The following is a 12,161-nucleotide window of genomic DNA, read 5'->3' as shown; positions in this document are numbered from 1 at the left end:
TGGACCCTCACCATTCGCAGTGTGCTGGATCCCACTGTTGTGTCAGTCCTCCCCATTGTCTCCTGAGACCTTCTAACAATGGCCCCTAAGAAGAAGGAAGAGCCAAAACCTGCCGCTGCAGCGCCCCCCAAACCCCCAGAGCCAGAGCGCCCCAAGACTCCGGAGTTTGACCCTGCATCAGTGACGGTAAAACACAAACATCAATATTCAGAAATGTAGTGAAACTGAAAATCAGCTGCAGATTGAGACAGATCAGACTGCGTTCAGATTTGAAATGTCCAATGATTACTCACACTGGAAATAGAACCTAAAATACAGAAATCTTTCATTAAAATTGGTAGCATGGTAGAATTTCTAATTGCTATTACTAATAAATTCAGTGGTTACTAGCCAAGCTTGTTTTTAAAGTGCATCAGAGACCCCATGTGACCTAAACTTGGCAGTGCAAGCAATGCAGGACTGAATGGGTTATGGTGGAATTTATTTAATATAAAATAAATATTTAGTTATTTCAGCTCTTTATGAAACTTCAAACATGCACAACAAAATGTGTCATACAGGGCGAAGGTTCAGAGGCAAACTAGCTGATACCAGACATACTAGACATCATGGAAAGATCTTCTGCTGACTTGGCCCCTTCTCAACGGATAAATGTTTTCCTGGTTGACTGATCCGCCATGTTACAATGGTTAAAACCACAAAATATGATTTTCATTATGTCTGTGAATAGCAGACCACCCGCACCATTCCTCTGAGGGCGAAAGGGTGGAAAAACTGGGAGGAAGAAAAATATGGATAATTATATCCATCACCATCCATCTTTAAACATGCTTAGATAAGTGTTTGGATAATATTTTTACAAAGCTGCATGGAGGGGCTTGGGTTTGTAGTTATACAGACATCAGACAGAAAATGAGGGCACGTCTGACAGGAGTCCAAAACATATGTGGAGTATAAATAGTCAACATTTGTGGATGGACAGATAATCTAACAATTATTTAATTTTAGACTTAGAATAACACTTTAAACTGTAGTGTAATTCAGATTGAGAAACCGAATTGCCATACAGATACAGCAGTTGGTTTAACATTAGTTTATCTCTTTCTCTGGTATAGAACAATATAATGTGCTATGCTGTATGTACTTTTAAAAAAGTTGTGTTGGTAAAGCCACTTTCATACTGCAAAGTATTCATGAAAAGCGAAAAACAATCTCTACAAGGTCTCCATTGAGGTTCTGAACCCCCTTCATGTTTCACTCAACAAGTGGCTGATGAAGCAGCAGCATATGTTTTAAAATAGTGGAAACTGACTTCATAAAATATTATCTGTTTTTACTCTTCAACCCCGTACATTTGGAAACATTCAACACACTCATCTAGATGAAAATTCTTAAACCAGCTGAGATGCTGCATGTTACATCTTGGTGGTGTTTATAGTTACCAAAGGTTGTTTGTCACATATTGCATCTAAAAATAAACTCATATGAAGATGACAGTAGCAGACAAAACTCATGCTGTGAGAAGGGGGTGTTCGACCCAAGGTCACTAATAGACAATGTACTGTGATCGAAACAGACGCAGACTGTAACTCGATCTGCTGGAATGGCATGAAAGGGAGAAGCCAAGGTCAGGGGTCATGGCGGACGGTTGTTTTCACTTGTCTTGTGAATTGTACCGATTCCTGAATGATCAGTAGCATCTAACCGGTTTGCTTTGTCTCTTTTCAGCTGGAATTCACCCCTGAGCAAATCGAGGGTAAGGTTGTCATTACAGCTGTCACTTGTGCTGTAGGGACTGTCAGCTATTTATAGAGGGAATGAATGGTTTCTGTGATCAAGCTCTCCATTAGTGTGGAAGAAATGTTCAGCAACAGCTGACAATACAGTGGTCCAGGGAGATGCTATTATTTTAAACACATCCATCTAAGTCTCTGCCTTTGAAAGGAGATAAAGACAGATATCAATTGAGATAGAGTGGAACACCTTAAGGTTTGTCTCCTCTTTTGGCATTTCTTTAGACGGGGACCTTTTTATCAGAGAGAAGACACCATACATGATTATTTCACAGCAGCTTCAAGGTCTTTCTCACAGACTGCATGCACTCTTAGATTAAAATGAGCAGAATATAAATCAAAAGGAATAATATTTTTGTTCGCAGACTTCAAAGATGCTTTCCAGCTGTTTGACAGGACACCAACCAATGAGATGAAAATCACTTACGCCCAGTGTGGTGACCTGATCAGGGCTTTGGGCCAGAATCCTACCCAGGCAGAAATCATGCATGTCCTTGGAAAGCCCAAGGCTGAAGGTAAGCAGCACAGCTGCATTTGTGTTAATACTCATATGTTGGAGCTAATCCTGGCTTTTCCTTGGTAAAATCAAAGCTTTCTTTCTTTTACACAGACATGCAGAGCAAGATGCTTGACTTTGAACAGTTTCTGCCCATACATCAACACATTTGCAAGGCCAAGGATCGTGGAACCTTTGAGGACTTTGTGGAGGGTCTAAGGGTATTTGACAAGGAGGGGAATGGCACAGTCATGGGAGCTGAGCTCAGGCACGTTCTGGCAACGCTGGGTGAGTTGAACAGTCTCACTGCAAACTCATTTTATGAAGTTGTCATCTTAATGATACATACTGAGCTGACAGTTCTCCTGGTGTCTTTCTTACGGACCACAGGCGAGAAGATGAGGGAGGACGAGGTGGAGCAGCTAATGCAAAACCAAGAGGATGCGAATGGCTGCATAAATTATGAAGCTTTTGTGAAACACATTATGGCATCTTAAAAAGGATACCTCATTGTCATTCTGGTGCTAGATCACTCTGCATCCTGAAATCACTATGCGTCAGTGATAAGTTTGTTTCTCCTCTGGTAGAAAACCAGGACCGTGAATTCTTGACCACAGAAGATCTTTATGTTTCTGAAAATCCCATCTTGTATATTTCCCATTTCCATGTATCTCAGAAGGATTTCTAAGTCATCAATATTTCATCTTGTTTTTCTAAGGCAGCATGTATTGACGCTGTGCACAAATCCCACAATAATCCTGTTCTGTTGTAGGTCGTGGTAAATAAATGAATTCATTTTGATGGTATTCTCTTTTTTAAAGTCATGCTCCTTGGCTGTGGTTTGTTGTCTTAGTTCCAGTGTGAGATACCTGCACCACAGTTTCCTGAAGAGAGACTTATACACATTTTTGTGACTTGAGAACGCTTCTGGCAAAGGCACGCTGTCACGCTGCACTGAGTAAATCAGAAAAACAACTTTTTCATTATAGACCTTTTTCTGTCACTGGTGCTAAAATTCAGTGCTATCAATGTGCAGAAATTAAAACGTTCTCTTTTGCATGGTTTCACTGTCTTACATACCTGTCCACCGCTTTTTAGCTGTTTTGGGATAATTGCAGTTTATTAGACTATAGCACTGTCTATGTGACTATTACCCAGATACATATTTTGTCTTAAAGATGGATCAAAATTCGAGTTCAAGATCCAGAATTTTTAAAAGGCAAAACATAAAACATTGTTGCTTCAAAACCCAACTAGAACAAAAGTATAAATTGATATATAACACCCATACACACCCATATACAGTGAAGTAATTACTTCGTTGGAGTGAGTTCCCTCCAATGACAAAATATGTCACTAGAATGCCATCATCCAAAGAATATTTGTAGTAGTAATTCCACGCTCTGGCCAGCAGGGTGAGCTGTTGCTCAAATAATAATTCTTTACTGTAAGTATAGGGATTCGATCAACACTGAAAACATGACATTCCTTTGCTGAATGAATGAAAAATGGTTGAAGCTCAACTGACTGCTTCACTACAGTCTCAAAGCTCCAGTTCTGTATGTGTTTTCAGCAAACAAATGACAGCATAACAAATATCTCAAATTCCCCTGTCACAACTCATCTGTCTTGCTGGTGCCACAGAATTGAATGTCATATCAATTCAAATTTCTACATTCTGATGAATCTACATCTTTAAACATTTTCTCGAAAAAAAAAGCAAAAAAAAATAAATAAATAAATAAAAAAGCAAAGTGCACATTTACTTTCTCCCGGTGGTTAAATAATCCCTCTTGCTATTTCTTCTTCCTTCAAACCAACATTTTCAATCAAAGTAAAATAACATCCATCCATCCATCCATCCATTTTCTATACCACTTATCCTTCAGGGTCGCAGAGGAGCTGGAGCCTATCCCAGCTAACTACGGGCGAGAGGTGGGGTACACCCTTGACTGGATGCCAATCAATCATAGGGCCGACACACAAAGACAGACAACCATACACTCTCACTTTCACTGCAGTGAACACACATACCATGTCCAGTGTCTGGGGAGCAGCTGGGGGGTACGTGCCTTGCTCAAGGGCATTACTAATGGAGGGAGAAAGTGTTGATTATTCACTCCACCTGCCCACCCAAGGTTTTTCCTGCCGATCCGGGGGAAACAAACAGGTGACCCTCCATTCACAAGCCGTTTCTCCAACCTCTAGGCCACCCTTATGCTCCTGGATGAGACTTAATGTACCTTCATTAGAAACATCCATGTCATGAGATGATTGCTGCAACTGTTCAAGGCAACTAAGTATAAAAAGGGAGAAAGCATCAACAGCAGTGGAAGTTGGGGTTGAGTGGCAGGTCACACACGCAGTGCACTCTGACCCAGACCATCCAGACTGCAGCTTGCATCCTGTGTGACAGGAAGCGAACCTAACCAATCTTTTCCTAAACCTAATCATGTAGTTTTTACCAGATGTTTTTTGGATCATTTTTTTACACATAAACCCTAACAGCTGGGGTATACTCTAATTAAAACTATGGGTTTAACTGTGGATTTGAACAATGGGCTTGCCTCTCAGCTTGTTAGGGGATAAACTAATTGGGAAACAAATCCCTCAAACGGTTTTAATTTTGACATTTATATGGTTTTCATGTTCACACAAATAGCTCAAGCACCCCTCCTTTTCTGGTCCGCTGACCTTCATCACACCACATAATCTTTGCCAGTCAGCTCCCCTGTTCCAGCCAGAGCTAGAGAGTTATATATTTAGCCTCTGTTTGTGTAAAGCCAATTTCCCAGTGGACCTCCAGGATAGCAGTAGTTTATAGTTGCTGGGATATTTGGACTCTGCACAGCTTGAGTAATTCTGTGAACCAACTGTATCATAATTGAATCATTTCTTTCATGGGATTTCAGGTAAACAGCAATGCTGTTCTTGTTAAACCGCATTTTAATTGTACTCAGCTTTAGTTCCCAAAGGCTCATCCTTATGGGAGAAATATAATGCTGAAATAAAATGTTCTCATTTGACACTATTTGGCTAAACTTGATTAATTTGATTAATTAGAAAGATATATTCAACATTCACTTTGCATCGTATTAGCCAAAGATTTAAAGAGTTATGGTGTCTGACTCTCAGCTTCAGTGCCGTAGACATAAATTAAGTTCATTATTCTTGGATGAAGAGTGTTTAATAGTTTTTCCCATTGCTGAGTGATCAGTTGTCAACAGGTGCTTCTTGCAGTAGCCATGTTGCTTTGTTGTAATCAACAGAAAAATGCTTTATATGTTGACCATTATAATCTCAATGAACATTATAATTTGACACCCTGGGAAGAGACCAGAGTGTCTTCCTGGTGTGTTTACAAACAGCAGCTCACAGGTCCTGCATTTCATGCCTTAAATGTGACTTTCAGTCTTGGGGCCAAGCTCCAAAAATTCTGGATCCTCACATTTGCCATAATGCAACCAATAATATATCTTCAATACATCCTGGCCAAAGGTATTACATTAAAATATACCTTTAAGTCTGCACCTTTTTTCTATTATATATTATGGTTTATGTTATAAAACATTTTACAGCCCTCTAGTCACTCACCCCAGTCAGAATTTTCTTGTGTGACTGGAGGCCAATGAGGGAACTCGGACTCAAGACTCCAATATTTCCAGGATCCTGGCCAAAGGTTCTGATTTCTGGCTGTTTTCAATCATTACATTACATTACACATCTTTTATCCAAAGCAACTTACAGAATGACAAGTTTCAGTAAAGTAGAAATAGACTAAGCAATAAGAGCTTAAGTGGAAGAGCAAGAGTAGAAAGCAGGAGAACATGATAGAGTGAAGAGGTGTATTATAGGGTCAAGGTTGTTAGGAGAGAAAGTGCAGGAATCAGTCTGCCAGCCCAATACAAGACAGTTTTTAATTTTACATACAGCATATTTTTTGTCACACTAGACAAAGTTCTTTAAAAGGCACAAAATATTTTACATAACTGTTTTCGCAGGCTGAGTAGTACCAGAAATAAATAAACTGCACATTAGGTGTTAAATCAATGGGGAACTTAGAAACATTAGAACATTACAAGCTTAACAGTTGTTGGTTTTATTTATTTATTTATTTTTTTGCTTGTTTCCAAATTGATGCGTTATCATATGGGAAACACCTCATCCTATTATTAGAAATGATGAAGCAGAATTAAGACTGTATTGCGAGCCTCAGGCTGCCATGCCAGTCATTTATATCTAGCTGAGGTAATGACTGCTGCAATTAAGTTTAATATAGACACAAAAGCACTCGGGGCAAACAATCCGCAATGAATTACAGATGTGCTGTTTGCCTCTGGCAGTGGTATACTCCAAAACATCACATCCACTGTCTGCCTTTCAACCATCAAAAGCATTAATTGTCACAACAAGCCTATATTAGGCTGTATCAGACTCTCAGCTAATTGTTTGGGGATGTATAAGTCATCGAGTCCTGAGGGTTCTGGGCACAGACAGCAGTTTCTGCTCCACTTCACTTCAGCCCAGCCTGAAATATATGAAGCTGTATCTACATTCATATTATATAACCTAGCAGGCACTCTCTCAGGGCATCTTCACTTCCATTGCTAAAAAACCCTATATTTACAATTGAGACAATTACATGCCACAGTGCCAGTGAGGCTGCAGTAGTCTACTCTGTTATAAGAATAATTATTTGATTGACTCATTAAAAGACTGCTGCATTTATTTCATATAGTCCTTTGAGGTAGGGGGGTAAATAGCAAATGAATCAAACTAAACACATCCCATTAGTGCAATCTGCATCTAATGTCAGATTGCCCAAGTGAGCAGACATTGTGCATCATAAATTCTGTCAACATGCATCAGTGTGGTTTACAAGTTCCCTAGAAGATAGGAGACCTTTAACATGAAAAGCCAAAGAGCAAAAATATATAGAGCATAATTTTAATTCAAATCCATGTTTCTTCCTTTCACATGTGCATGTACAAATGTATATCAGAAACACAATGGTACTTCATTTACAGAGACATTAGCTTCCTTTTCACAAAAAAAGTACCTTTATTTTGTAAGGCAACATGGGTGGTTTAACAAATAGCTTTCCATAAAATCAGTCATGACAAATGTATTTATGTACAGTAATAAGTTAACAAAACTGACATCACACCGCATTGAATACATTTCATTATGTACAATAAATGGTGTAGAAAAAAAACAAAAGCAAGATTTGGTCTACAAAAATTAGTGGCAATTGGTGGAAATATGGAGACAATAAAAATTCTGGATGCTGGTAAACATGGTTTGTCTCTTTGGTGAGTTTGAGTAAATGATTTGTTTTCTTGTTTTTGTATGAAAATATTTCACAACTATTAGGCAATGCATTTTTTATGCTTACATAATGAGGTCATGGAAGGATGTGCAGTGTTTTGACTGCACTTGTTGTGATGCTGCAAACCAAAATTTGAGTAAATGTTGCAAAAAAAATATTTACATCAAAATCACTTTGGATAATTAAAGTTTCAGATGACGGCTAATGTCAGTCCAGTCAAGCAGCACATCAATAAAAAAAAACTTTCTTCTGTGACATATCAAAACAATTACAAAATAGAACTATGAAATGTACATTTCATTGTACAAGATGGAATGAAGAAACAATTTATGTTCTGTACAACACCCTTGAACAAACCTGACCAAATTCAGTATATTTTCTTTTACTAAAATTAAAATCCCAATTTCACAGTCAATCCTAATAGTCCTGATAATACGAATAAACAAATAAATAAAAACAAACCAAACTTAAATAAAATTAAACAAGATTATTTATCTTAAAAATCAGTCTACATTTTCGGAAATATGAGTATTTGACTGCTGAGGTTGACAGGAAAGAAGCAATCTAGCTGTGTCCCCCGCTTTCCAGTCTGTATGCTAAGCTAAGCTAACTAGCTACTGGCTGTAGCTTCATAATAAGAAGGGTATCAATGTTCTCATCTAACTCTCGGAAAATAGTAAATATTCATATTTTCCAGAATGCCAAACTATTTCTTTCAACATTCTCAACGGCAAAAATATACTCTTCTGCTGTCATCTAGTGAGTGTTGGGACACCCACAGGACAATTTACATTGAAATGTAAGCTTGCAAAATAACTCTGACTTTTTTGATGATATACTGTTATACTGTTGGTACTGTTATAATCCCTCCCAAAACTATTAGTTCCTCCGCTCTCTTCATCCTTTTGCAGAAGTTTGACACTGCCAATCTATGGTTGTTATTGTGTGAGCAGCCTGAGCAGATGTAACAGTTGGTTTTACAGACAAGTGGTGCTCACTTCATCAAAGCTTCTCTTCTGCTGAACCAACAGCTAAGCTATGACACTGATTACTAGAAAGCCACAAGGATTTCATAAAGCCAAACGAATTAAATCTCCTTCCACCGCGCATGATAAGTCCACGCATGGCACTTAACAAGTACATCACATAAATCACTTTCCCAATTCCCAATATACGTACCTACACACACACACACACACACACACACACACACATGACAACTCACCTATCAGCCTCAAGGACAATGCATTAAATTGCTCTTTATAAAAGGAAAATACAACAAAGAGAAATCGAAAAATAGTGGTGATAGAGTGGTAACTTAACAACATTTAGAACAATACAGAAAGACAAGACAAAACAAAACCATCTTTAAAGAACAAAGACTCCCCCCCAGGACACATCATAAAGGCTCCATTTGAATGGCTTGTTTGTAAAATCATTATTTCACATTGACCTCATCTTTTGAGGTGAATGCCGGTTATTCACTTCACACTAATTTATTTTTAATCCATTTTCACAAAAGACAGCAGTGTCTCTTTTGAATCTTATGCATTTTACACTGTACAGTTTTTGATATTTAATTCAGGGAGACTATCTTCTTCCCCAAAGTCTCTTTGTCAGCTGTCAAAAGCAGCTGTTGATGCCAAAGAGCAGTTTGCTCAAAGCAATTTTTTCATTTTGATATTCATTGTGGTAAACAGCTCAATGGGCAACATTTTGAGTGCATCTTGGTCTTTGTGTCTAATCAAAATGAAAGCATTCCTTGTTGCCCTCCCACTATGGAGAAGATTCCCACAAGTGCATGAACAGTATCCTGATGCGAATTCTGCAAGATTTACTTGCCTCACTAATAACCACCTCATGTACAGTATGCTACAGTAAAGAAAAAAATCCTGCTAAAATCTCATGTGTCCAGTCATACTTCATGTACTGTTAAAGTGTACATTTAGATACTATCAGTTGTCCTCATCATGCAACAGAAATTGCCCGGCTCTTCAGTCACACTGGACACATTGTGGCCTTGTTAGAGGAATCTGTTCTGTAAATCTCGTCATTGTTTGTACTGGACAAAAAAGATTAAGTCTGTTCCCTAAGACGTTGCAGTGGGGATTATGTGCTTGCCCCTAAGGTCACACAGCTGTGGTCTGTTTGATGCTGTGGAAGCTGATCCTGGTTGGAGATGTAGGGATGGACATGGCTCGTGCCACTCGCACTCGAAGGGCGTGGTTGTCCTGCCAGCGGTGCCACCGTTTTCGCACTGCTGAACGTACCTATAATGTGGGGATTAATATGATAGGATGATAGCATTATTATAGTACTACTTTATATATACATAGAAAAACAAATAATTAACATAACACAATTAGCTAGCCTTGTGTTGTTGTTGTTGTTTGTGGTTAAAGGAGTAGTTACATTTAGGATATATGCGTTTTCATTAAAGAACAATGCCAGCATACCTGTTTACTAAATGTGATGCTACAGCCAGACACTGTTGCAGACATAGACCTCTCCAAGCTGATGGTAATTTAATATGTTGGTCTCGTGCCTGAATAAGCACCTGAGACTTTTACCTAAATGTCACACAATCTTACTTGGATATGGTTAACATTTCCATGCCACTTTCAGCACTCAGAAGACATTTTAACAACAAGTGAAATCAGCAATCTTACATATTTCATGTCTGCAAAGTGCTTTAGCTTAGCTTAGCATAAGGTTAGGCATAATTTGCAAATTAAAGGCTGCATAACTGTGCTATCACTGCTACTATTTGACTTGCTACATCATGTGGATGGGGGGTTAGAGAAAAAGGTAAGCCTGCTTCCCCCCAAAATATTAATATTATTAATATTATATGGCATTAAACATTATTAGACATTTCCTTCAATTTTTAAATCAAAGACAAAGAAGAATTTAGAAGAGAATTTACTACAAACCAGAAAACGTCATACACCTACGTAACAATGAGTATAAAAAAAACTAAAAGTCTAAAATTTAAAACAATTCCTTAACACCACACAATCATTGTTGCTAATGACAATCATTTTCAGTAACTGTACAAGAGGAGTGAGTCAAATTCCTCGCAGTTACTCATCAAATTAACTATCACTTCTCTCCTGAGCTCTCTTTAATTTTTCAGTTCACTGAAAAATGTGTAATTCTAATAACTGCATTAATGACTTTCAAGCAGCTGTAATTCCAACAATTTACTTTTATTTTAATTAGAAAAAAGGACCATTGTGAAAATGCTCACAATTAACTGCCCATGCTTGAACTCAGCCAAGATTGAAACTAGGAGGGTAGATAGGGGGAAAAAAAACCAAAACAAAAAAAAACAACTAAATTAATCAAAAAAATCCTTGTGGGGCTTTATTAAGATCATAGATCCAGAAACACACTGACAATTTAATTAAATTCATAAATACTGATTTTTGCAAAGCTCCAGTGACTCACCTCTCCATTTAGAAAGCAGTAAAACACGGATACAAAGAACCCCTGCAGAATAAGACACATTTCTATTAGTGAAAGTGATAAATGTGTAATAGCACCTTAATTAGACATCAGAGAATTCAAATGTTGCAGTCATTGGAAAAAATACAAAAAATAATGATAATAATAATAAACCCTCGACTATTAAGACACACTGCTTGAAAACCATTTTTTTCCCTCTCAGATATAACTGCAGAAGATAGAAAGATATAAAAAATAAATAAATAAAAACGACAGAGCCACAGAGGAGAAGTCATGCCCTCATGGCCCTGTTAATCCTGTCAGCTGAGAGCAGTGAACATGACGCAGGATGGCCATATTGTGTGTAAGAACAGCCAAGATGTTGCTTCAAATCATCTTCCCACAAGAAGCCGATAACCTGAAACGTCTTCATGAAAGAAGCATTACAGCTCGCAATAACATGCATCAGGGAACAGCATGATTCATTTTGCATACAGCATGTGTGGGTTTTTGAGCAGTGGCCAGTGTCACACCATATCATTATCCCTATTCTCACCTGAAAAGACTGCAAAAAGGAGTTGAAATAGATGAATACGATTTGTGAGATGTCGTCCTCCCCCGGATTCACAAAGAAGAGCATGTATGTGATACCCAGCAGAGGTAGCAGGACCAGTGTTGCTTTCACGGCTTTTCTGTGATGACAGAGAAGGAACATCAGCTGCTTCATTTATAAAATTACTATAATAAGAACTTGGAATTCACCCAAGTTGATTTTGGAAAGTGCATGATTCTGAGTCAGTAGCAGACTGGGAAATAAAATTCACACATGTACGCACACACACCAACGCTTTGCCTCACAAAGCAGCAATATATTATTAGAAATGACGCCTAGTTTGCCATATGGGTATCATGTTCTATTAAGGCACTTTGTACTAATAGTTTATAAAGGGTAACATAAGTTTTTGTTGCTCACTCACACACCTATGCCATCGAGCTACCACACCAGGTACTGGGCTGACAAGCAGGAGCAACTTGGGTTTCAGTGTCCCACCCAAAGACGCTTCACCATGTGGACAGGAGGAGGTGGGGTTTGGAC

General features: G+C 38.3%; 2 protein-coding genes across 2 annotated transcripts in view; one reads left to right on the top strand and one right to left on the bottom strand.

Annotated features, from left to right (window-relative positions):
• On the top strand, window positions 1–3,090 carry myl13 (myosin, light chain 13). Its single transcript, XM_046409497.1, has 5 exons — window positions 1–186; window positions 1,729–1,756; window positions 2,159–2,308; window positions 2,404–2,577; window positions 2,680–3,090. Exons 1-5 carry the CDS (start codon window positions 79–81, stop codon window positions 2,784–2,786), a joined length of 567 nt encoding a protein of 188 aa, XP_046265453.1. The 5' UTR covers window positions 1–78; the 3' UTR covers window positions 2,787–3,090.
• Window positions 3,091–7,234: 4,144 nt separating this feature from the next.
• LOC124069931 (corticotropin-releasing factor receptor 2) overlaps window positions 7,235–12,161 on the bottom strand; it is a 28,703-nt gene continuing 23,776 nt past the window's right edge. The window contains exons 10-12 of the mRNA XM_046409470.1: window positions 11,622–11,757; window positions 11,069–11,110; window positions 7,235–9,888 (exon numbers count right to left, since the gene is read on the bottom strand). Of these exons, the coding sequence (XP_046265426.1) occupies window positions 9,748–9,888; window positions 11,069–11,110; window positions 11,622–11,757 (319 nt within the window). The 3' untranslated portion in view covers window positions 7,235–9,747. The remainder of the gene's footprint in view (window positions 9,889–11,068; window positions 11,111–11,621; window positions 11,758–12,161) is intronic.

Source organism: Scatophagus argus, chromosome 13 (assembly GCF_020382885.2).
Source record: "Scatophagus argus isolate fScaArg1 chromosome 13, fScaArg1.pri, whole genome shotgun sequence".
NCBI lineage: Eukaryota > Metazoa > Chordata > Actinopteri > Scatophagidae > Scatophagus > Scatophagus argus.
This window is presented reverse-complemented; position numbering and strand designations above follow the sequence as displayed.